The 27,319-nt window shown below is 43.7% G+C and overlaps 1 protein-coding gene across 1 annotated transcript; it reads left to right on the top strand.

Moving 5' to 3' along the window:
- The first annotated feature begins 44 nt into the window (after positions 1–44).
- TAX1BP3 (Tax1 binding protein 3) lies at positions 45–22,911 on the top strand. Its single transcript, XM_069761088.1, has 4 exons — positions 45–169; positions 21,098–21,217; positions 21,809–21,886; positions 22,027–22,911. Exons 1-4 carry the CDS (start codon positions 131–133, stop codon positions 22,162–22,164), a joined length of 375 nt encoding a protein of 124 aa, XP_069617189.1. The 5' UTR covers positions 45–130; the 3' UTR covers positions 22,165–22,911.
- Positions 22,912–27,319: the final 4,408 nt, after the last annotated feature.

Below are 27,319 nucleotides of genomic sequence, written 5' to 3'. Positions count from 1 at the left end.
TTCAGCTGAGGGGCGTGGCTAGTCAGATAAGGGTGTGTCGGCTCATTAATATTCAGGAGCTGGGCGTGTGTGAGGCCCGGGCCGCTTTGTGCAGTTGTGGGGACGAGTAGTGGACGGAGCAGCCGCCAGGATGTCGTTCATCCCCGGACAGCCGGTCACTGCCGTTGTGGTGAGTTGCACTTTTCCTGCCGGTGCAGTTAGTTCCTGAGTGGAGCAGAAGTGTCCGGTGACGAGTTCTCCGGTGACTTTCCCCTCATTATGAGCACTGGTGATATCACACGGGCACTCGGGCAGTTTGGGAAAGTTTTTGCGACTTTTTTATTTTTTGCACTGAGCAGTGAGATCAGGTCATGTGACTTGTTGTATTTCCTTATTGTGACACTTTTTTTTTTTTTTTTTTTTGCAACAAAGTCATGAGGAAAAAAAAAATGAAACCGTCTATAACTGTCTCCTGGATGACCCCATAAAGATGTTCTGTGCAGGAGGGCCCGTGTATTAACCCTTTCCCACAGCGGACAGTTTCTGTTTTCCTTCTTTAGCTTTTTCCTCGAGCCACATTTTTTCCCCCTCTTCAAAATAGCCGTATAAGTGTCTTTGTGAATGTCCCCATTCGTCTTTCCATATAATGTACTAAAAACTGGGGGGGGGGGGATCCAAATGATGTAAAATATGGACAAAATAAATCGCCATTGTTTTTGAGATTTTGTTTTGATGGCATTTTATTGTAAAAAAAATGACCTGACGACATGATTCTTTAATTCTTCCAATGTTGCATGTCCAACTTAGTGAAAGGGCAGCTACCAGGAGAAAATGAAGATGTTTCCTCCTGGAAGCCTCCGGCTTTCAGTCATGGGAGCGTGGACAGAGGGGTTACAGTCACCGCACCAATCACTATACTGTACCAAGCCCAGACACTTTGATTGACAGCTCGTGGTGCAGTGCGTCTGTCCTGCGCGAGCTGTCGATGTGCCTGGGCCGCTCACAGTGTAGTGATTGGTGCTGTGAGCGGTGACTGTAGCTGCCCCATGCCCGCTGCCATGACTGAAAGCCGGCGGCTCCTGGAGGCGATACGTTTATTTTCTTCCGGTACTCACTTTCAGTTGAGCGGCAGCATTGGAACGCTATTTACGTTTTGATTGATCCTCTAGCTGCAGGTAAAAGCACTTTATGAGGTGACAGGTTTCCTTAAAAAAAAATCTGAACTTTGTAAAAAAAAAAAAAAAAATTAATTTGTATCTCAATTTTCTGAGACTTAGGCCGGGTGCACATGGTCAGTAATCAGCAGCAATTTGGACGCAGCACATGTCCTCTGCATCTAAAGCGCAGCCGGCTATTGAACGCAGGCGAATCCGCATGTCATCACTGAACCGTGCGGAATCAACGCATCCTATACATTCTATGAGTGAAATTTCTCTTGTGGAGACTGCGCGTCTCTGCAGGATAAATACCGTAGACATGCTGCGATCTGGAGAGACGCACCACATGTCTGTCTCCGCAGGTAGGCCGTGGGCGTCTGTGCACGCAGAGTGGGCATGGGATTTCTTGAAATCGTATCCACTATACTGTCACATCTGGCTGCTGCGGGTGTACACAGCATCCCACCCGCAGCGTACTGACCGTGGGAATGTACCCTTATAGCTATTTTTTTTTTCTATTGATGAAGTTTTCATTGGTACTATTTTGGGGAACATATAGACTAGGTTCTCGTACTTATAATTCTGATCACCACAAATATTGTTTCCTTGTGCGCATGACTTCATAGCTCTGTGGGATATGTTGCTGTTACATGAAGGAAACATTAATGCATCCTATTGATAGTTGTACACGTAACATTACAGTAAGGTTCTGTTCACATTTGCGCCACATTCTTCTGTCACATGTGGTGGTGGGAGGTATAAATCTTCAGAGCTTTTCCCACCCAGTAAGGCAGGGGTGGGGAACCTCCAGACCCCAGAGCCATTGACGGCCCTTGATAACCTTTTATCAGGCCCCCAGGCAGATTCTCAGGGACCGCATTCTTGGGCAGGGAGGTGTATTTTGATTACAACTATCATTAATTTCTTCTTTCTGTTAGCACACACATGCAGTGTTCACTACTGAACCCTGAAGGTCATGCAATGAAAGATTACGTCCTGACACCAGTGCCAGTGTCAGGGCACAGTTTGCTCCCAAAGAATGATAAAAATATCCAAATGGTCCTTGGTAGAAAAAAAGATTCCCCACCCCAGCAGTAAGGGAGTAGACCTCATGACCCAGTGCTGTTGGCCGTATTGTAAGTCATTGGTGTCTGGCAGGTGCATGTTCTGCAATATTTTCATGAAAAATCCAGAAAGGGACCCCAATCAGATTAGACCTCTTTAGCGTGTATCCTAACAAAGTTTCTTCTATAAAACTGCAACATTGATTGTAAACTGAGCAATAACTTCCAATACAGCTAAGATCTGGTTCCTAAGATATCACGTCGCCTTCCACCCTGGAAACTGGAGATAGCCGAGGTGTGTTGGACGTTCCTATCACAGCTGCATTCCTGAGAGTCTCAGTCAGTTCCTGCCTGAGTCATCATAGACTTTGACAGCAGCATTTATATAGTTCTTGACATGTTAGAACACTGTAAAGTATGGCTTCTTGTGAATATAGTGAGGTTAAGGCTGATTCATCCAGTAAGATAAAAGGAAGGGACTGTCAGCAATCCAAATCTGCTTGGAAAACTCCTCCTGAGAGATATGCCCTTCACAGCAACTCTGCTATAAGGCTATGTTCACACATTGCGTTTTTGTTGTTTTTTTTGTGTGCAAAATTTAAAGCTGCGTTTTACGGTACCAGCAAAGTCTATAAGATTTCAGAAATCTCACACACACATTGGTTTTATTTTCTTGACCGATTTGGGAAAACTGCTCCTTTTTTTTTTTTTTTTTTTTAAATTTCAGCATGTCACTTCTGTCGACGTTTTTGCAGCGTTTTTCACCCACATCAAACAAAAGGTAAGTGCAAAAACGTTAAGAAATTTGCATCATGATTTTTTTTTTTTTAAGGGCGCTAAACTTTATCAGAATGCACAAGTGAGAACAAAAAAATGCAGAAAAATCTGTTTGTTTTTTTGTAGCAGGTTCTAAATGCAGGAAAAAACGCAACTTGTGAACATGGCCTAAAGGGTTTGCATCGATCACCTTCATGTGTCTGAACGCAAAAAATGCAAAATGGTTGTCCATGAAACTGCACAATGTCTGATGTCTTGTGTAGCTGTAAAACTGTTACAGACGCAATGCTTGCAAGAGTTGGGTAGAAGGGATTAAAGGGGTTGTCCGGGTGTGGAATGAAAGTCTGTAATCCTCCTATGTGACTGGAGACTTGTGAATCCTCACAGTACACACACTGCACACTGTCAGGATTCTCTGATGCCGGCTGTAGGAGGTAATGTGACTATTTGCATATTTCCGGGCACATTCCATCTAGAAGTTTCCAGAGTTGTTGTTTGTTCAAAGTACAAGAAACCACATCAAAACCAACTAAATGAGTCGGAGCATAAGTTGGTATACGTGCAATGTACAGGGGCATGTTCACCTTGTGGCCATTTAACAGACAAACCGAAAGAAAATGGGCATATACCCTGCTTTAAGTAAGAGTTTGCGTTTTTTGCCGCTGCGTTTTAGCGCAAAAAAAAGCATGCGTTTTTTTTCTATACTTATGCAAAAAAACGCATGCGTTTTTAATGTTGCGTTTTGGTGCATTTTGACGACGCATGCGTCGTTTCTATGCTTGCGTTTTGTTGCGGAAATGCAAGATGTAGTAATTTCTAGAGGCGATGGTAATCAAAACAAAAAAGGCACCTGTAGCGCTCACACTCGGGAAAAACCTGCAGCAGATATAGTAGCGGAACCACCCACCCGCAAAAACATAGATAAATCTAAAAAAGAGAAAGAGAATATCTGCGCTGGAAAAAAACAAACACTAGAGGACCATAAAAACTAATAAATACATACGTAGATCTCACAAAAAAAAAACTAAAACCGTGTTAGGATAAGAATAAGACTAAAACTAAAAACAACACCATATGCAACTGGGAGAGCAACCTACTACCGCCAAATGTATAAAAAACAAATAATAAACACTATAGTGTCACTACCTGCCAGGGTCGTCCAGGGAGGATAAGAATAGATGCAATATAGTAGGTTGAAGTATCCCAGTGTGGTGTAAAGAGAAGTCCGTGCCAAATGGCCACTATGCAGGAAGCGGTGGAGCGGCTTGTTCCGATATCCTTAGATACTTGCAAATAGTCCGGTATGGATCAAGGTGGTAGACACTGCCCCGGCCGGTGGCAGCGCTAGCCAGCATTCAATGTGGCGTGTCCACGCTACTATACAGAGCCGTTAGGTGTACTGCAGACGCAGGACCTAATGTGACGTCACAATCACGTGAAGAATCACGTGATGGGCTACAGGGAGAGCTTAGGACCAATTCCTTCCTACGCGTTTCGGAGACAGAACGATCTCCTTCCTCAGGGATGATCCTATAGCAAGTAGAGCGCTCTTATATAGTTAGCGGTGGACAGGTAGCCATATTAGGAATTGAACGCAAACAACTCGATCTCGCTATTGAGACCTCTTGGGATTAACGTATCCAATAGAAAAATCATTTTCGTCTCTTCCCTAGACATTTCTTTAATGAAGTCCCCCCCTCTCCAGCAATTTTGTACTATTTTAAGGCCAGTAAAGATAGTTCCATGAATAGACCCTCCATGATGAGTCAGAAAATGTTTGGAGAGGGGATGCCCAACAAATTTTTTCTTTATATTTCTAAGGTGTTCATTAATCCTTATGTGAAGGGCTCTTTTAGTTCTGCCTATATATACCTTTTCACAAGGACAAGTAATTGCATAAATAACCCCCTTGGTGTTACAAGAAATAAAATTCCTAATCCTCCAATTGATGGTACCTTTCTCAAATAGATGTTGTTTCCTACTTTTTAACAGTATGCATGGTTTGCATTTTAAACATGGAAAAAAACCTTGAGGTGTATTTGTATGTAAGTGAGTAGGGGAAAGAGTACGTGGAACTGTCGGAGCTATCTTGTTACCCAGATTAAGGGCTTTTTTGTAGATAAACAAGGGACGTTCTGGAAGCTTATCCCCAATCACCTTGTCCTCTTTTAGGATATCCCAATATCTATTTACAATGTTTCTGAACAGGTGAGTATATCTGGTGATAATTGGAATTTTCTCCAACCATCCTTTTGTACTAGTTTTTTCTTTGGTTTGCAAGAGACCCGATCTTGGTAGTTCCTGTACCTGGTTTATAACCGAGCACAAAGAGCTACGGGAGTAGCCTTTCTGTAAAAATTTGTCCATAAGATTTTTGGATTCCTGCATAAAATCTTGCTCACGGGAACAATTTCTTTGTGCCCTAATCATCTGACTTTTGGGCACATTTAACAGCCAATTGGGAAGGTGGCAACTATCCAAGGATATATAGTTGTTGCCATCAATAGGTTTATGGAAAGTTCTCGTGTGGATGATACCATTTTCAATAAAGATGTTCAAATCTAGAAAGTTAATAGAAAGGGTACTGGTGGTTCCCGTAAAATTTAAAAAATATGAGTTTTTATTTAAATTACCAATAAAATCGGACAGAGAATCAGGACCACAAGACCAGATAAAAACAATGTCATCAATAAATCTTTGCCAGAGTACCAGATTCGCACCCCAGGGGGAGTTCCCATAGATGGTATCAAGCTCCCATTTACCCACGTAGAGGTTAGCATAACTGGGTGCGAATCTGGTACCCATGGCAGTACCCCATTGCCGGGAGTAGTAGTGCGCATTATATTTAAAATAATTGTGAGATAAGATAAAACGCATACAATCTAAAATAAACTGAATTTGACTTTCTGGAAGTAGGCCTGCTTTTTTTAAAAAGAATTCCACCGCTTCACAACCTTTATCGTGCTGTATGATGGTATAGAGTGAGGTGATATCAAGTGTGCCTATAATAAAATGATCCTCCCATTCTATGTTTTGTAATATTCTAAGAATATGAGTACTGTCTTTTAAGTAGGAGGGGAGTTCGGGGACCAGTTTTTGAAGATGACAGTCTATATACTTAGATAGATTAGCCGTTAAACAGTCTACCCCCGAAATGATGGGTCTTCCCGGGGGATTAACCGGATCTTTGTGAATTTTAGGGAGGTAGTAGAAATGGGCTATTTTAGGATGTTTAATGTTAATAAAATCAAATTCTTTTTTTTGTGAGGATCCCTTGATCATATCCCTTTTTGATTAGACTCACCATTTCCCGAATATATGTATCAGATGGGTCATGGGCTAGGAGACTATAGGTTTGTTGGTCTCCTAGCAACCTCAGACACTCTTTTATATAGTCCTCCGTATTTAGTATAACTATACCACCACCTGCTAGGAGACCAACAAACCTATAGTCTCCTAGCCCATGACCCATCTGATACATATACAGGTCCTTCTCAAAAAATTAGCATATAGTGTTAAATTTCATTATTTACCATTATGTAATGATTACAATTAAACTTTCATATATTATAGATTCATTATCCACCAACTGAAATTTGTCACGTCTTTTATTGTTTTAATACTGATGATTTTGGCATACAACTCCTGATAACCCAAAAAACCTGTCTCAATAAATTAGCATATCAATACCCTAATCTTCTGAATCAACTAATTAACTCTAAACACATGCAAAAGATACCTGAGGCTTTTATAAACTACCTGCCTGGTTCATTACTCAAAACCCCCATCATGGGTAAGACTAGCGACCTGACAGATGTCAAGAAGGCCATCATTGACACCCTCAAGCAAGAGGGTAAGACCCAGAAAGAAATTTATCATACAGCACGATAAAGGTTGTGAAGCGGTGGAATTCTTTTTAAAAAAAGCAGGCCTACTTCCAGAAAGTCAAATTCAGTTTATTTTAGATTGTATGCGTTTTATCTTATCTCACAATTATTTTAAATATAATGCGCACTACTACTCCCAGCAATGGGTGTTATGTTTGCTAATGACAGGTGTTATGAAGGCAATCCAGAGACACAGTGTGCCTAGCGATCAGAGCGCACACAGAGATCTGACAAATACCCAAAAACAAAAGAACGAGCTCTGAGACGTGGAAACTCTGTAGACTGCACACCTGATCCTATCCTAAACACAACTAAAAGTGGCTGTGGATTGCGCCTAACCACTACCTATGCAACTCGGCACAGCCTAAGAAACTAGCTAGCCTGAAGATAGAAAAATAGGCCTGACTTGCCCCCAGAGAAATACCCCAAAGGAAAAGGCAGCCCCCCACATATAATGACTGTGAGTAAGATGAAAAGACAAAACGTAGGGATGAAATGGATTCAGCAAAGTGGGGCCCGATATTCTTAGACAGAGCGAGGACAGTAAAGCGAACTTTGCAGTCTACCTAAAACCCTAAAGCAAAACCCACGCAAAGGGGCAAAAAAAGACCCACCGTGCCGGACTAACGGCACGGTGGTACACCCTTTGTGTCTCAGAGCTTCCAGCAAAACAAAAGACAAGCTGGACAGAAAAAAGGCAACAAAATAGCAAAAAAGCACTTAGCTATACAGAGCAGCAGGTCACAGGAACAATCAGGAGAAGCTCAGATCCAACACTGGAACATTGACTAGGAGCAAGGACAGCAGCATCAGGTGGAGTAAAGTAACGAAGCAGCCAATGAGCTCACCAGAACACCTGAGGAAGGAAGCCCAGAAGCCGCAGCACCACCCGTGACCACAGGAGTGAACCCAGCCATAGAACTCACAACAGTACCCCCCCCTTGAGGAGGGGTCACCGAACCCTCACCAGAGCCCCCAGGCCTACCAGGATGAGCCGCATGAAAGGCACGAACAAGATCGGGAGCATGAACATCAGAGGCAAGAACCCAGGAATTATCTTCCTGAGCATAACCCTTCCATTTAACCAGATACTGGAGTTTCCGTCTAGAAACACGAGAATCCAAAATCTTCTCCACAATATACTCCAATTCCCCCTCCACCAAAACCGGGGCAGGAGGCTCAACAGATGGAACCATAGGTGCCACGTATCTCCGCAACAATGACCTATGGAATACATTATGTATGGAAAAGGAGTCTGGGAGGGTCAGACGAAAAGACACAGGATTGAGAACCTCAGAAATCCTATACGGACCAATAAAACGAGGTTTAAATTTAGGAGAGGAAACCTTCATAGGAATATGACGAGAAGATAACCAAACCAGATCCCCAACACGAAGTCGGGGACCCACACGGCGTCTGCGATTAGCGAAAAGTTGAGCCTTCTCCTGGGACAAGGTCAAATTGTCCACTACCTGAGTCCAAATCTGCTGCAACCTGTCCACCACAGAATCCACACCAGGACAGTCCGAAGACTCAACCTGTCCTGAAGAGAAACGAGGATGGAACCCAGAATTGCAGAAAAATGGAGAAACCAAGGTAGCCGAGCTGGCCCGATTATTAAGGGCGAACTCAGCCAACGGCAAAAAGGACACCCAATCATCCTGGTCTGCAGAAACAAAACATCTCAGATATGTTTCCAAGGTCTGATTGGTTCGTTCGGTCTGGCCATTAGTCTGAGGATGGAAAGCCGAGGAAAAGGATAGGTCAATGCCCATCCTACCACAAAAGGCTCGCCAGAACCTTGAAACAAACTGGGAACCTCTGTCAGAAACAATATTCTCAGGAATGCCATGCAACCGAACCACATGCTAAAAGAACAAAGGTACCAAATCAGAGGAGGAAGGCAATTTAGCCAAGGGCACCAGATGGGCCATTTTAGTAAAGCGATCACAGACCATCCAAATGACTGACATCTTTTGAGAAACGGGAAGGTCAGAAATGAAATCCATCGAAATATGTGTCCAAGGCCTCTTTGGGACAGGCAAGGGCAAAAGCAACCCACTGGCACGAGAACAGGAGGGCTTAGCCCTAGCACAAATCCCACAGGACTGCACAAAAGTACGTACATCCCGTGACAGAGATGGCCACCAGAAGGATCTAGCCACTAACTCTCTGGTACCAAAGATTCCAGGATGACCAGCCAACACCGAACAATGAAGTTCAGAGATAAGTTTATTAGTCCACCTATCAGGGACGAACAGTTTCTCCGCTGGACAACGATCAGGTTTATTCGCCTGAAATTTTTGCAGCACCCGCCGCAAATCAGGGGAGATGGCAGACACAATGACTCCTTCCTTGAGGATACCCGCTGGCTCAGATAAACCCGGAGAGTCGGGCACAAAACTCCTAGACAGAGCATCCGCCTTCACATTTTTAGAGCCCGGAAGGTACGAAATCACAAAGTCGAAGCGGGCAAAAAATAACGACCAACGGGCCTGTCTAGGATTCAAGCGCTTGGCAGACTCGAGATAAGTCAAGTTCCTATGATCAGTCAATACCACCACGCGATGCTTAGCTCCTTCAAGCCAATGACGCCACTCCTCGAATGCCCACTTCATGGCCAGCAACTCTCGGTTGCCCACATCATAATTACGCTCAGCGGGCGAAAACTTCCTGGAAAAGAAAGCACATGGTTTCATCACTGAGCAATCAGAACCTCTCTGTGACAAAACCGCCCCTGCTCCAATCTCAGAAGCATCAACCTCAACCTGGAACGGAAGAGAAACATCTGGCTGACACAACACAGGGGCAGAACAAAAACGACGCTTCAACTCCTGAAAAGCTTCCACAGCAGCAGAAGACCAATTGACCAAATCAGCACCCTTCTTGGTCAAATCGGTCAATGGTTTGGCAATGCTAGAAAAATTACAGATGAAGCGACGATAAAAATTAGCAAAGCCCAGGAACTTTTGCAGACTTTTCAGAGATGTCGGCTGAATCCAATCCTGGATGGCTTGGACCTTAACTGGATCCATCTCGATAGTAGAAGGGGAAAAGATGAATCCCAAAAATGAAACTTTCTGCACACCGAACAGACACTTTGATCCCTTCACAAACAAAGAGTTAGCACGCAGGACCTGAAAAACCATTCTGACCTGCTTCACATGAGACTCCCAATCATCTGAGAAGATCAAAATGTCATCCAAGTAAACAATCAGGAATTTATCCAGGTACTCACGGAAGATGTCATGCATAAAGGATTGAAACACTGATGGAGCATTGGCAAGTCCGAACGGCATCACTAGATACTCAAAATGACCCTCGGGCGTATTGAATGCAGTTTTCCATTCATCTCCTTGCCTGATTCTCACCAGATTATACGCACCACGAAGATCTATCTTAGTGAACCAACTAGCCCCCTTAATCCGAGCAAACAAGTCAGATAACAATGGCAAGGGATACTGAAATTTAACAGTGATCTTATTAAGAAGGCGGTAATCAATACACGGTCTCAGCGAACCATCCTTCTTAGCTACAAAGAAGAACCCTGCTCCCAGTGGTGATGACGATGGGCGAATATGTCCCTTCTCTAGGGATTCCTTCACATAACTGCGCATAGCGGCGTGTTCGGGCACGGATAAATTAAATAATCGACCTTTAGGGAATTTACTACCAGGAATCAAATTGATAGCACAATCACAATCCCTATGCGGAGGTAGGGCATCAGACTTGGACTCTTCAAATACATCCTGATAATCAGACAAGAACTCTGGGACCTCAGAAGGGGTGGATGACGAAATCGACAAAAATGGAACATCGCCATGTACCCCCTGACAACCCCAGCTGGATACCGACATGGAATTCCAATCCAATACTGGATTATGGGTTTGTAGCCATGGCAACCCCAACACGACCACATCATGCATATTATGCAACACCAGAAAGCGAATAACTTCCTGATGTGCAGGAGCCATGCACCTGGTCAGCTGGGCCCAGTACTGAGGTTTATTCTTGGCCAAAGGTGTAGCATCAATTCCTCTCAATGGAATAGGACACCGCAAAGGCTCCAAGAAAAACCCACAACGTTTAGCATAATCCAAATCCATCAGATTCAGGGCAGCGCCCGAATCCACAAACGCCATGACAGAAAACGACGACAAAGAGCATATCAAGGTAATGGACAGAAGGAATTTGGACTGTACAGTACCAATTGCGGCAGACCTAGCGGACCGCTTAGTGCGCTTAGGACAATCAGAAATAGCATGAGTGGAATCACCACAGTAGAAACATAGCCCATTCAGACGTCTGTATTCCTGCCGTTCCACTCTGGTCATAGTCCTATCGCACTGCATAGGCTCAGGTTTAACCTCAGGCAATACCGCCAAATGGTGCACAGATTTACGCTCGCGCAAGCGTCTACCGATCTGAATGGCTAAAGACAAAGACTCATTCAAACCAGCAGGCATAGGAAATCCCACCATGACATCCTTAAGAGCCTCAGAGAGACCCTTTCTGAACAAAGCTGCCAGCGCAGATTCATTCCACTGAGTGAGTACTGACCATTTCCTAAATTTCTGACAATATACTTCTATATCATCCTGACCCTGGCACAAAGCCAGCAAATTTTTCTCAGCCTGATCCACTGAATTAGGCTCATCGTACAGTAATCCGAGTGCCAGGAAAAACGCATCGACACTACTCAATGCAGGGTCTCCTGGCGCAAGAGAAAATGCCCAGTCTTGAGGGTCGCCGCGCAAAAAAGAAATAATAATCAAAACCTGTTGAATAGGATTACCAGAAGAATGAGGTTTCAAGGCCAGAAATAGCTTACAATTATTTTTGAAACTTGGAAACTTAGTTCTATCTCCAAAAAACAAATCAGGAATAGGAATTCTTGGTTCTAACATAGATTTCTGATCAATAGTATCTTGAATCTTTTGTACATTTATAACGAGATTATCCATTGAAGAGCACAGACCCTGAAAATCCATGTCCACACCTGTGTCCAGAAACACCCAAATGTCTAGGGGGAAAAAAAAAAAAAAAAGTGAACACAGAGCAGAGAAAAAAAAAAAAAAATGATGTCAGAACTTTTTCTTTCCTTCTATTGAGAATCATTAGTGGGCTCCTAGTACTGTTATGTTTGCTAATGACAGGTGTTATGAAGGCAATCCAGAGACACAGTGTGCCTAGCGATCAGAGCGCACACAGAGATCTGACAAATACCCAAAAACAAAAGAACGAGCTCTGAGACGTGGAAACTCTGTAGACTGCACACCTGATCCTATCCTAAACACAACTAAAAGTGGCTGTGGATTGCGCCTAACCACTACCTATGCAACTCGGCACAGCCTAAGAAACTAGCTAGCCTGAAGATAGAAAAATAGGCCTGACTTGCCCCCAGAGAAATACCCCAAAGGAAAAGGCAGCCCCCCACATATAATGACTGTGAGTAAGATGAAAAGACAAAACGTAGGGATGAAATAGATTCAGCAAAGTGGGGCCCGATATTCTTAGACAGAGCGAGGACAGTAAAGCGAACTTTGCAGTCTACAAAAAACCCTAAAGCAAAAACCACGCAAAGGGGGCAAAAAGACCCACCGTGCCGGACTAACGGCACGGTGGTACACCCTTTGCGTCTCAGAGCTTCCAGCAAAACAAAAGACAAGCTGGACAGAAAAAAGGCAACAAAATAGCAAAAAAGCACTTAGCTATACAGAGCAGCAGGTCACAGGAACAATCAGGAGAAGCTCAGATCCAACACTGGAACATTGACTAGGAACAAGGACAGCAGCATCAGGTGGAGTCAAGTAACGAAGCAGCCAATGAGCTCACCAGAACACCTGAGGAAGGAAGCCCAGAAGCCGCAGCACCACCCGTGACCACAGGAGTGAACCCAGCCACAGAACTCACAACAAATGGGGTACTGCCATGGGTACCAGATTCGCACCCAGTTACGCTAACCTCTACGTGGGTAAATGGGAGCTTGATACCATCTATGGGAACTCCCCCTGGGGTGCGAATCTGGTACTCTGGCAAAGATTTATTGATGACATTGTTTTTATCTGGTCTTGTGGTCCTGATTCTCTGTCCGATTTTATTGGTAATTTAAATAAAAACTCATATTTTTTAAATTTTATGGGAACCACCAGTACCCTTTCTATTAACTTTCTAGATTTGAACATCTTTATTGAAAATGGTATCATCCACACGAGAACTTTCCATAAACCTATTGATGGCAACAACTATATATCCTTGGATAGTTGCCACCTTCCCAATTGGCTGTTAAATGTGCCCAAAAGTCAGATGATTAGGGCACAAAGAAATTGTTCCCGTGAGCAAGATTTTATGCAGGAATCCAAAAATCTTATGGACAAATTTTTACAGAAAGGCTACTCCCGTAGCTCTTTGTGCTCGGTTATAAACCAGGTACAGGAACTACCAAGATCGGGTCTCTTGCAAACCAAAGAAAAAACTAGTACAAAAGGATGGTTGGAGAAAATTCCAATTATCACCAGATATACTCACCTGTTCAGAAACATTGTAAATAGATATTGGGATATCCTAAAAGAGGACAAGGTGATTGGGGATAAGCTTCCAGAACGTCCCTTGTTTATCTACAAAAAAGCCCTTAATCTGGGTAACAAGATAGCTCCGACAGTTCCACGTACTCTTTCCCCTACTCACTTACATACAAATACACCTCAAGGTTTTTTTCCATGTTTAAAATGCAAACCATGCATACTGTTAAAAAGTAGGAAACAACATCTATTTGAGAAAGGTACCATCAATTGGAGGATTAGGAATTTTATTTCTTGTAACACCAAGGGGGTTATTTATGCAATTACTTGTCCTTGTGAAAAGGTATATATAGGCAGAACTAAAAGAGCCCTTCACATAAGGATTAATGAACACCTTAGAAATATAAAGAAAAAATTTGTTGGGCATCCCCTCTCCAAACATTTTCTGACTCATCATGGAGGGTCTATTCATGGAACTATCTTTACTGGCCTTAAAATAGTACAAAATTGCTGGAGAGGGGGGGACTTCATTAAAGAAATGTCTAGGGAAGAGACGAAAATGATTTTTCTATTGGATACGTTAATCCCAAGAGGTCTCAATAGCGAGATCGAGTTGTTTGCGTTCAATTCCTAATATGGCTACCTGTCCACCGCTAACTATATAAGAGCGCTCTACTTGCTATAGGATCATCCCTGAGGAAGGAGATCGTTTTGTCTCCGAAACGCGTAGGAAGGAATTGGTCCTAAGCTCTCCCTGTAGCCCATCACGTGATTCTTCACGTGATTGTGACGTCACATTAGGTCCTGCGTCTGCAGTACACCTAACGGCTCTGTATAGTAGCGTGGACACGCCACATTGAATGCTGGCTAGCGCTGCCACCGGCCGGGGCAGTGTCTACCACCTTGATCCATACCGGACTATTTGCAAGTATCTAAGGATATCGGAACAAGCCGCTCCACCGCTTCCTGCATAGTGGCCATTTGGCACGGACTTCTCTTTACACCACACTGGGATACTTCAACCTACTATATTGCATCTATTCTTATCCTCCCTGGACGACCCTGGCAGGTAGTGACACTATAGTGTTTATTATTTGTTTTTTATACATTTGGCGGTAGTAGGTTGCTCTCCCAGTTGCATATGGTGTTGTTTTTAGTTTTAGTCTTATTCTTATCCTAACACGGTTTTAGTTTTTTTTTTGTGAGATCTACGTATGTATTTATTAGTTTTTATGGTCCTCTAGTGTTTGTTTTTTCCAGCGCAGATATTCTCATTCTCTTTTTTAATTTCTAGAGGCGTTTTTTGCGGCAAAAAAAACGTATTGCTGTCTATGTAAACGCATGCGTTTTTAAGCACATGCGTTTGCGTTTTTATAGAAAAACACAAAAATACACACTGATAAGCCACCCTCCAACCTTAACCCTAAAGGGATCCTAACCCTAACCCTAGGGATCTTAACCCTAGCTATTTCTGTTTATAGTGGGTTTTCTAGTTGATTTTGATGATTGACAGCTGTCACACACTTCTCATCATGCGTTTCAAAGACGGAAACGCAGGAAAAAACGCATGTAAACGCGTCAAAACGCCGCGTTTTTTGACCACATGCAAAAACGCATGCATCTAAAAAACGCAGCGTTTGCACGCGTTTACATGCGTTTTTTTCACCACTTGCGTTTAAAACGCAAATGTGAAACTAGCCTTACAGGACAATTTTTTTCACATTTGTCCTGTGTCTGTGTTTTCCCACACAGCACATATCCATTTTTTTTTTTTAATTAATAACTTTATTTAAATCATGACATACCAAACACCACAGCATCAAACACGCAATACAAACACCTAAAAACCCCCACAAGAAACCTAGTTTAAATAATAGGTGAAGAAATTATGAAACATCAAAAATGCACCAAAATCTCATGGTGGGAACATAGCCTTAGAAGACGCGCTCCTCTGAATACGGTTGGCTGACTTGGGACTGCTGGTGTCAGAGTAGGGGTCAATACCTGCTATGGTGTGAGGCGTAACGTCACCCGAACCTCTCATTGCCTCTAATATCAAGATGGTGCGTTTACTGATTGAGATACAGAAAAAAGGGACATTTTTGTTTTGAAACTGACACAAATCCGTTGATGGATGTGGGTCGCGGAGTTTCCCAGCAGTCAATAAGGACCTGATCTCTCAGCAGTGTTTGTCTGGGTGGATTTGTTTATTCTCGTCGCCCATGGTTACCTCTACATAGGTGTCAGCTTATCTGTGATGTCCAAGGGCAGGGCCGACCGACAGATGTACCTCTGTCACTGCTATGAGGTGGAGAGCTGTGGAATGTTTTTCCCCATATATCATTATAATAAACGATGCATTTGTTTGGAGATTTTTGTTCTGTTCATCTTTTTAATAAAAGGTTTTAGTATCTATATTTTACATGGCATATATATTGTCTAATCGTCCTTGCAGTTTATGCAGCCAATTTCACTTGTACATTAGCTTATAGTATTACCGTAATTACCTACGCTTTATGCTTCCAGAATTTCTTGCACTTCTTAATCTTGATATACAAAAAAAAAGTCCTCTGAATATGGTAGCACTAATTATATTAGGTGCGCACTCCCAAATTCAAAGTTAATTTTTCACAACATCCTAGGTAAGTGTGCCACCACAGGATAAAGGAGTGGACTTTAAGTGGAAATTCAACACATTTCAATTTTTATTGAATCAACAACATAATGAAGTACAAAATATAAAACTTATAAGAGTACAGAAAAACAGGGAGGGACATAGGACTCAAAACTAAGTACATTTTGCTGTCTAGAAAAGAAGACCAGACCTAACTGGAAGTAAGCCAAAATTGAGTTGGCGTAGGCAATAGTGATGAGCGAGTATACTCGTTGCTCGGGTGGTCTCCGAGTATTTGTGACTGCTCAGAGATTTAGTTTTCATCACCTCAGCTGAATGATTTACAGCTACTAGCCAGCTTGATTACATGTGGGGATTCCCTAGCAACCAGGCAACCCCCACATGTAAATAAACCAAAAAACAATTGAAACGGAGCATATAAACTGTTATCGACCAAAAAGAACCAAAAAATGCCCCTAAAATATAACTTTTATTCTATTAGGTACCTATTAGAAACCCCCACATGTACTCAGCCTGGCAAATAGCTGTAAATAATTCAGCTGCGGTGATGAAAACTAAATCTCCGAGCAGTCATAAATACTCGGAGACCACCCTAGCAACGAGTACACTCGCTGATCACTAGTAGGTAACTGTCCTATTTCTTGTAATATGCACCAAAATTGATCACCTGGCATATGCCACACATATTAGATAGCAGTCGTCCAGCTGCGAGCCATCTCCTCCATACACAGGCCAAGAGTCCCTGTGTTCACATCGCTGTTCCAATCAACAGGCGCTGGTTTATCTTCTTACCGAACAAAAGATTAAATTCCAATCATGTGATCTTTATGTTCCCAATTGTAACTTGTTGGGGGTTTTACCTAAAGTGTATTGGTGCCTTAAAGGGATTTTCATACGAGCAAAACTTGATTTTAATCAATAGATCTTGAAATAATAATACTTTCCATAATTGGATGTGTTTTAAATATAATGTTCCTGTGCTGAGATAATCTTATTAATGTCCTCCTGCTGTGTACTGTGTAATGGCTGTGTCTGACTGTACAGGGAGAGTAAATGAGAGTATACAGACATTACAGCATGGGATCGCACTGCTTTACTAGCCTACTAGCTGAAGAGCCCGGCGTTGCCTGGGCATAGTAAATATCTGTGGTTAGTTATAGCACCTCACTTCTCTTATTTTCCCATCACGCCTCTCATTTTCCCAATCACATCTTTCATTTTCCCCCTCACATCTCTCATTTTCTCCCTCACACCTCTCATTCCCCCCTAACACTTGTCATTTCAACCTCACATCTGTCATTTTCTGATCACTCCACTATTTTTCCTCACTCCTCTCATTTTGCACTCACACCTTTTCATTTTCACCTCATCACCTCAGTATATACATGTTTGTCATCTCCCTTATATATAGTATACATCTGTATGTCATCTCCTGTATATAGTATATACCTGTATGTCATCTCCCCTGTATATAGTATATACCTGCTGTGTTTCATCTCCCCTATATATAGTATATACCTGAATGTCATCTCCTTCTATATATAGTATATACCTGTATGTCATCTCCTCCTGTATATAGTATATACCTGCATGTCATCTTCTATAAATAGTATATACCTGTATGTCATCTCCTCCTGTATATAGTATATACCTGTAGGTCATCTGCTCCTGTATATAGTATATACCTGTGTGTCATCTCCTCCTGTATATAGTATATACCTGTATGTCATCTCCTCCTGTATATAGTATATACCTGTGTGTCATCTCCTCCTGTATATAGTATATACCTGTGTGTCATCTCCTCCTGTATATAGTATATACCTGTAGGTCATCTGCTCCTGTATATAGTATATACCTGTGTGTCATCTCCTGTATATAGTATATACCTGTATGTCATCTCCTCCTGTATATATATGTACCTCTATGTCATCTCCTCCTCTATATAGTATACCTGTGTGTCATCTCTCCTGTATATAGTATATATCTGTGTGTCATCTCCCCTGTATATAGTATACTAGCTATTGAACCCGTTCTACGCCCGGGTGGCGAGCATTTATATTGGTATATTGTCTCCATCCTGGTATGCGCTGCTCCATCCTGCGTCCCCATCCTGTCATGCGCTGCTCCATCCTGCGTCCCCATCCTGTTATGTGCTGCTCCATCCTGCGTCCCCATCCTTATGTGCTGCTCCCATCCTGCGTCCCCATCCTTATGTGCTGCTCCATCCTGCGTCCCCATCCTTATGTGCTGCTCCATCCTGCGTCCCCATCCTTATGTGCTGCTCCATCCTGCGTCCCCATCCTTATGTGCTGCTCCATCCTGCGTCCCCATCCTTATGTGCTGCTCCATCCTGCGTCGCCATCCTTATGTGCTGCTCCATCCTGCGTCCCCATCCTTATGTGCTGCTCCATCCTGCGTCCCCATCCTTATGTGCTGCTGCATCCTGCGTCCCCATCCTTATGTGCTGCTCCATCCTGCGTCCCCATCCTTATGTGCTGCTCCATCCTGCGTCCCCATACTGCCTCTGACCCGCTCGGCGCCGAGTGCTGGGGGGCCTGAGCAGGCGGGGACACCGGCGCGCTGTGGGGGTCAGGTGCCGGTATCGCCGCCAGCTCAGGCCCCCCCAGCACTTACTATACTCACCTGTCCGGCGTTCCATCGCTGAGCGCCGCCATCTTTCCGGTCTCCTGGCTGTGACTGTTCAGTCAGAGGGCGGCGCCGGCGCGCATTAAGCGCGTCATCGCGCCCTCTGAACTGAAGGTCACAGGCCGAAGACCGGGAAGATGGCGGCGCTCAGCGATGGAACGGGGACAGGTGAATATAGGCCGATACTCACCCTCCTGGCGGTCCCTGCTTCTGCGGTGGAGATCGCGGTGTGCGTTCAGTGTGAACGCACACCGCGATCTCCCGGGAGCGTCGCTCTGTGAGGCCCAGACTGCGCCGGCGCTTGCGCAGTCTATAGAGGCTTCGGACAGAGTGACGCTCCCAGCGTTATATTATAGATACCTGTGTGTCATCTCCTGTATTAGACCTCGTTCACACGTTATTTGCTCAGTATTTTTACCTTAGTATTTGTAAGCTAAATTGGCAGCCTGATAAATCCCCAGCCAACAGGAAGCCCTCCCCCTGGCAGTATATATTAGCTCACACATACACATAATAGACAGGTCATGTGACTGACAGCTGCCATATTTCCCGTATGGTACATTTGTTGTAGTTTGTGTGCTTATTAATCAGATTTTTATTTTTGAAGGATAATACCAGACTTGTGTGTGTTTTAGGGCGAGTATCGTTTGTCAAGTTGTGTGTGTTGAGTTGCGTGTGGCGACATGCATGTAGCGACTTTTGTGAGATGAGTTTTGTGTGGCAACATGCGTGTTGCAACTTTTTGTGTGTCGAGTTGCATGTGACAGGTTAGTGTAGCAAGTTGTGTGCAGCAAGTTTTGCGCATGGCGAGTTTTATGTGTGGTGCCTTTTGAGTATGTGCAAGTTTTGTGTGAGGCAACTTTTGCATGTGTTGCAACTTTTGTGCATGTGGCAATTTTTCCGCGTGTGCAAGTTTTGCGTGTGGCGAGTTTTCCATGAGTTGAGTTTTGCACTTGTGGCGAGTTTTGCAAGAGCCTAGTTTTTGCATGTGGCGAGTTCTGCGCGTGGCGAGTTTTGAGTGGCGACTTTTGTGTTTCGACTTTTATGTGGCGAGGTTGGTGTATTTGTGGTGAAATGTGTGCTGAGGGCAATATGTGTTCAAGCACGTGGTAGTGTGTGGCGCATTTTGTGTGTGTTCATATCCCCGTGTGTGGTGAGTATCCCATGTCGGGGCCCCACCTTAGCAACTGATCGGTATATACTCTTTGGCGCCATCGCTCTCATTCTTTAAGTCCCCCTTGTTCACATGTGGCAGCTGTCAATTTGCCTCCTACACTTTTCCTTTAATTTTTTCCCGTTATGTAGATAGGGGCAAAATTGTTTGGTGAAGTGGAAAGCACGGGGTTAAAATTTCACCTCACAACATAGCCTATGACGCTCTCAGGGTCCAGACGTGTGACTGTGCAAAATTTTGTGGCTGTAGCTGCGACGCCTCCAACACTTTTCCTTTCACTTTTTTCCCCATTATGTAGATAGGGGCAAAATTGTTTGGTGAATTGGAATGCGCGGGGTTAAAATTTCGCCTCACAACATAGCCTATGACGCTGCGGCGACGCACGCGTCATGCACCCTTATGTTTAACATGGGGGACGCATGCGTTTTTGCTTGTTGCTTTTTCCGACACGTGCGTCTTTTTTGACGCTAGCGTCGGACCAAGAAAACACAACAAGTTGCATTTTTCTTGCGTCCGATTTTCGTCAAAAAACGACGCACGCGTCGAAAAACGCAGCGTTTTTGCACGCGTTTTTCGGTGCGCTGTGCGTCGCGTCGCCGACGCAGCGGCGCACAACGCTAGTGTGAACGTAGCCTTATATGTAACCGCACACAGGCTGCCATATTTCTGGGCAACGTGAGTCCTATTTTATATAGGACCATGCACCACCAAGAACGATGATATATATATTTTTTTTTTGCATGGCATGAAAAAGCATTTTGCTTATTTATCAGGTGATTAGCAGCCTGTTGACACTAAGGCTATGTCCAATGATGAGCTTTAGGTGAGTTTTTAATGTTGCAGATTTTCCTCACCCATTAAGTAAAATCGGCTACTTGTATTTTTTTCCGAAATACGCAGCGTAAAAAGACTCACCATGGGAACATAGCCTAAATGATTGTTGTCGAATAAGCGACCTTAGCAACTGCTCGTTCACCATAATCTTACAGCTTTAGAATAATTTTTCGGTCTCGCACTCGCCACCAGGATCCTTCTTGTCATTCCTCTCCATATGAGATCATCCTGTTCACAATGCACAATACAGTCGCTTAGCCAAAAGGCTTGGCCAGGTCCTGAGAACAGAACGGTACAAGAGCAGAGGTGCCGACACAGCAGTCTGTGCACCGTCCAGCTGTTTAATATATGCCGTATCCTGTACTGACAGATCCTATCTATACTACTAAGCGCTGATTTTATTTTTCTCTTCTCTTCTCAAAGCAAAGAGTTGAAATCCATAAGCTGCGTCAGGGGGAGAACCTGATCCTGGGCTTCAGTATCGGAGGAGGTATAGATCAAGACCCCAGCCAGAACCCCTTTTCGGAGGACAAGACAGATAAGGTAAAGATTTGGTACCGTAACCGTGGCTGTTGCTTTAGGTGGTGACTATTTAATTAGCCCCATTTTGAACATCTCCTGGCTATTAGTGATGAGCGAGTGTACTCGTTATTCGGGTTTCCGCAAGCACGCTCGGGTGGTCTGAGTATTTGTTAGTGCTCGGAGATTTAGTTTTCGTCACCACAGCTGCATGATTTGCAGCTGCTAGACAGCCTGAATACATGTGAGGAATGCCTATTTCTTAGACCTGTCCCACAAATCCAGATAATTCCGGTACCGGAAAAATCGGTACCAGAGTTATCAGTGTGTCCGTTTGCTCACGTGGCACATCAGTGTGGCAGCCGTGTGCCAACTGGGTACCACACGCACCGTGCAGGAGACAGCGCTAGAGTTAAGCGCTGTCCCCTGCTTTGGGTGCTGAATCCAGAATTCATTCCTTCTTCCCAGCAGCGTTAGGTGAACATGACCTAATTGTGAAATAATGCTTATAGCCCAGCTTCCCACAAAAAAAGTTGCTACATTGCTGTAATGTTCCACAGGTCTGAATGAAGAGTTTAACATATAACCCAATGGGTTTCTTGCTTTGAACCATAGGGAATCTATGTCACGCGAGTTAGTGAAGGAGGACCTGCAGAGGTGGCTGGTCTTCAAATGGGAGACAAAATCATGCAGGTAAATAAATCATTCTTCTGCACCTGCAAAAAAGTGTAACCTCCCCAGACGCCGGCTCGAAATCCAATCTCCGCTTCTCTCTGGATGGCCTGTCAAGTAGTTTGGTACTGCAATAATCAGCACGTCCCTTTCTCTTGTAGGTGAATGGATGGGACATGACCATGGTGACACATGATCAGGCTCGAAAACGTCTCACTAAGAAGAATGAGGAAGTTGTCCGGCTTCTAGTGACCCGGAAATCCCTGCAGGAGGCCGTGAGGCAGTCTATGAGGCCATAAAGACGGCTCTGCTACATGGATCTCGTCATCCTCTAGGTTCCACTAAAGAACAAGTGATGGGCAATCTTGTATGTATGAGTCGTTGCTGGTCTGGAGAGCCCAAAGAAAACGCTGGGACCGATCCAGCATCGGCACATGTTAGTTTGCCTCTCGCCAGGTGATATGTTCTTTAGTGGGCGCAGCAGCACATCTAATATACAAGCTTTACAGGCCGTGTCCTCCTATAATCACTACGCCCAATGCCACGGGCACACCTAGGTTTCTAGAACTCCTCCATTCCTTTCAGTGGACAGTGACCATTCATTATGTATTAGTGAGAATGGGGAAACTAGAGCCCCTCTATCCCAACTAGACCTTAGCTGCTGGTCCACCATTGCCCTCACTTTTTATGATGCCTGCCTTAAATATGCCTTAATTATTGGTGTTAGACTAGAAGGGTGTGGTATATAGCCATTATTAGCATTTACCATCAATCTCATCTACATGGTTAAACTGTTTCTCCTTCTATCGTATGTTTTTAAAGAGGACCTATCTGCTTTTCTGAGATGCCTCTTGTAGTAGATACTTGACAGAATCCTGGAGCACTTTTTTTCTTAGAACTCTTAAATAGTGTGGTTCCCTTGTTATTCCTCCTGTATTAATAAAACGACTAAGGGGTCTCGCCATTCTGCTTGTCAGTGGGGCTGACACTGACGATTCAGTGCTGTCAGCCCTGTGGACAAGCAGTTGTCTATCTGACTCTGTATTTCCAGGAGGAATAACGGAGGAATGGAGCAACGCAGAGCTCTCTGAAAGGTTGCCCCACTGTTGGCACTTCATGGGCCGTACAAGTATTTACTAAAGCAGAGCTGGCAAGTCCTGTTAAAGCTTTTCTTTTACTAATCCTGGTACTTTAAAGATGTGATTTTATTAAATCCTGTACTGGAGAACGCTGTTGCTACACACAAGTGTGTAGAAACAAATTAAATACTACCACATAAGGGTAAATTGACACCCGGTACTACTCTACACTAAAATTATATATATTTTTTATTTGCCATCTTGTCATTTCCAATTTTAAAGGGGGTCTGTCAACACAAAATGACTGTTCAAATCAAGCTCAGTGCATTATGGTGGGGCGTAACATTTAACATTTTGCTTGTTTTACCTCTATCTCCCCCCTTCTCCGGCTCTATAACGCCAAAGCTGTCAATCAAAGAAGAGGTGGGTGGAGATGGGGAAGGTGAACATGAATGGTTGGCCATTGCACGGTGCCTGGTGTGAACAGTCATGTAGTCCCTTTAACATTAATTCCACATTACCACCATAGGACTATTTATATATGAATGTAAACTCTTAGCGTCACTGAGGACCAATTATTATCTTACAAAAAGGACCTAGACTGCCCTGACAGTGATGCTAAATGCACAGCTGGTGTCACAAGGGACGGTTTATAACCACTGTACACTTATACCAAAGATTAAAGGTACCGTCACACTCGGCGATGCTGCAGCGATATAGACAACGAGCCGATCGCTGGAGCGTCGCTGTTTAGGTCGCTATAGAGACGTCAAACACAGAAGCTCCAGAACGATGCAGGAGCGATCCAGTGACATAACGGCGACTCACTTATCGTTCTTGCTGGTTGTTAGCTCCATGTAAAACATAGCAGGCATCGTTGCTTTTGCTGTCAAACACGACGATACACGCCGACCTGACGACCAAATAAAGTTCTGGACTTCTAGCTCCGACCAGCGATGGCACAGTGGGATCCAGATCGCTGCTGCGTGTCAAACACAACGAGATCGCTATCCAGGACGCTGCAACGTCACGGATCGTTGTCGTTCTCGTTGTGAAGTTGCTGAGTGTGAAGGGACCTTTAAGGTACCGTCACACTTAGCGACGCTGCAGCGATACCGACAACGATCCGGATCGCTGCAGCGTCGCTGGAGAGCTGTCACACAGACCGCTCTCCAGCGACCAACGATAAACCAGGGCCGCGCTTAGTAACCCGATGTTTACCCTGGTTACCATCCTAAAAGTAAAAAAAACAAACACTACATACTTACCTACAGCTGTCTGTCCCCGGCGCTCTGCTCTGCACTCCTCCTGTACTGGCTGTGAGCACAGCGGCCGGAAAGCAGAGCGGTGACGTCACCGCTCTGCTTTCCAGCTGACCGACGCTCACAGCCAGTACAGGAGGAGTGCAGAGCACAGCGCTGGAGGACAGACGGCTGTAGGTAAGTATGTAGTGGTTGTTTTTTTTACTTTTAGGAAGGTAACCAGGGTAAACATCGGGTTACTAAGCGCGGCCCTGCGCTTAGTTACCCGATGTTTACCCTGGTTACCAGTGAAGACATCGTTGAATCTGTGTCACACACGCCGATTCAGCGATGTCTACGGGGAGTCCAGCGACCAAATAAAGTTCTGGACTTTCTTCCCCGACCAGCGACAGCACAGCAGGGGCCTGATCGCTGCTGCCTGTCACACTGGACGATATCGCTAGCGAGGACGCTGCAACGTCACGGATCGCTAGCGATATCGTCTAGTGTGACGGTACCTTTACACCAACCTTCTGCTACTTATCGTTTATCTTTCTGCCATCACTAAGTAAATTACGGTTTTGCATAACTTTAGGAATTGATCAGGGCATATTAATATACTAGGACCATTTTATTATTGTATTTCCCTCGCAACATTTATCTGTTTGATTTGTATATTTCTTGCAAAAATTAGTAGATTTAATCAGAAAAACCGAACATTCCTCTGTGAAAGCTTTTTTTCATGTTGTTTTTTTATGATCTAATCTGCAAATTTAACACTGAGCCAAAATGTGAATGTACCCTAAACCAAGTGTGTGACCATGACTGATCATAACCAGGGTCCATTGCAGGGGTACTCGAGGAGATGTTCTGATAGAGGTTTTGGTTCACACATGGTGTGATAATTATCACATTCTAGACATGCGCCGAAATCCTCCAAGAAATCTGCACTTCTTTCATGCTGACAATGTTGATTTTGGTGCTGAATTTAGCCTTGAATGTCACTATATTTTACATTGAATGAATAAAATCCACTGTAAACTTCCACTTCAGCAGATCCGAGACATCAGGTAAATTCCTCTTCAAGGATCCGTTTAAAAAAAAAAAATCAGGCTCTGAAAGGTATGCCCACATGCATCCAATTTCCTGCAGTGCTTTTTTTTGCAGGAAAAAAAACACTACAAAAATAGAATTGCCAAGAAAAACACTGACTATTTTACCCGTGTCTTGGTGCAGGTTTTTTATGCTTTCATTTGAATGGGTAAAAAAAAAACGCTGAAAGAACTGCCATAATGCAATTTAATCTACACTAGTGTTTCCCAAACTCCAGTCCACGCGGCGCCCAACACATAATTTTTTTTCACGATTTCCTTACTACTGCTCAGCTGATGGAATTAAGGTTCAGACTGCTACTGGTTCTCTCACCTGTTAGTACTAAGGAAATCCTGAAAATATGATGTGTTGCAGGGCCGTGAGGACGGGGAATTGGGAAAATACTGATCTACTCCAAATCCATAGTAAAGCCACGTCAGAAATTGTCATACCGCTGATTAGTGATGAGCGCAAGTGCTCATTTCTCTGGTTTGGCTAGGGTGCACAAGTCATCACTGTGCAGTGAGGAGAGCTGACTTTGGGCGTGATCATCTTTCCCTAGTGTGTTGTTGCCTGCGTATGATTCGTCAGTATCCGAAATAGGCAGAAGTACCCGCCCCAAGTGAAATCTCTCTGGTAATGTCCTCTTGGGTTTAAGGAAAAAAAAACAACTGTTCAGGTGCCAAATATTTTGATCGCTAGTATCTCTGCAACAGAGGGGCAAAATAAATAAATAAAAGCTTTATTTTGCTTCGCAGTGCCTATTACGTTGTTTCCCGTTCACCGTGAAAAAGACGGCTTTAAGTGAACTTTTTCTCTTACATTCCAAGAACCTGAAATAGTCAATGCTTTGAAGAGCAGGTTCCTTTGCAACTTGCCCAATTTCATGCAATGTGAAATTAGTTTTGTACGTTTGTATATATCTTTGTGACTCTCTCAGTGCCTTCGATTCTTGCTTAACGGACCTTATCCACAAAATGCCTAATGAATGAAAACTTTCTCAGACCAAAATATAGCGGCGTTAGCCTTAGCAATTATTTCAGTGGTTCATAGAAAATGAACTCAAAAGGAGAGCGCAAATCAAAGGGAACTTCCAGTGACGTCCATGTCTCAAGACTAAAGTTTAACACTTGGTTTTCTGTTCTGCGGTTTTATGTGCATATTAATGTAGTGGAAAGCACATTTGTGCTTGAAATCAATACCATTTTCCAAATGTTTTTATTTTTGCCTTATGTGACTAAGGTTTTTTGTTTTTATAATCGTTTCCCTAAATTTATCAAACACTTAAACCAGTATAAAAATTCTGAGGTGGAGAAAAATGTGGAGTGAAAACTCACCGCAAACATACACCCACCTTGTGCTTATTGTGCAGATTTGGTTGTGGACTTCATTGTTAAAATTTTGCAGCTTTTTGCATTGTAAATTGTGAATTCTGCAGCAGAGAATTCCCTGGGTAGGTTCCTATTGTTTTTTTTGTTTTGTTTTTTTTTAATCTTTGTTCTGGAGCAGATTCTGATCAAAGATATCCTGCAACCATGTAAGAATTGGCCAGGCTTTACCCTTGTGGTATTCCTGCTGCTGCCCAAGTGTTCCATATATCCACACAGTCATGGCCGAAAGTGTTGCTTGAAACAAAGTTGTTTACCCACAAATTTCGAGCCAGTGCAAAAACTGACCACTTTTGACGTGATGACAGGTTCTCTTCAATACACCCTGACATCTTTTTATTTTATTTTTGTAATGGGGGAGAAAATGCTGCTATTGCACAACAGTGCATTCGTGTTTTTTTTAAGTCTTCTGCCTCAACTTTGGGCACTAAAATAGTCAGTCAGGTTTCTGTTGCAAGAACTGTTGCTAGGATCAGGTTTCTCAAACCTTTCGTACTGGTTCCTTACCACGTGGATGACTAGTTTTATCCATAGAGTAGGGACGCCCCCGCTAATCTCTGCTTCAGGAGCGGTAGGACACAGCGGGGCCCGCACATTGCTTAGTGGCTGCGGCTGAGTACTGCTGTTCTCTATGATTCTCCACTGTCGAAACAG

This window comes from Ranitomeya imitator, chromosome 3, assembly GCF_032444005.1.
Source record: "Ranitomeya imitator isolate aRanImi1 chromosome 3, aRanImi1.pri, whole genome shotgun sequence".
NCBI lineage: Eukaryota > Metazoa > Chordata > Amphibia > Anura > Dendrobatidae > Ranitomeya > Ranitomeya imitator.
The sequence above is the reverse complement of the archived record's forward strand: the minus strand, read 5'-3'. Positions and strand labels throughout refer to the sequence as shown.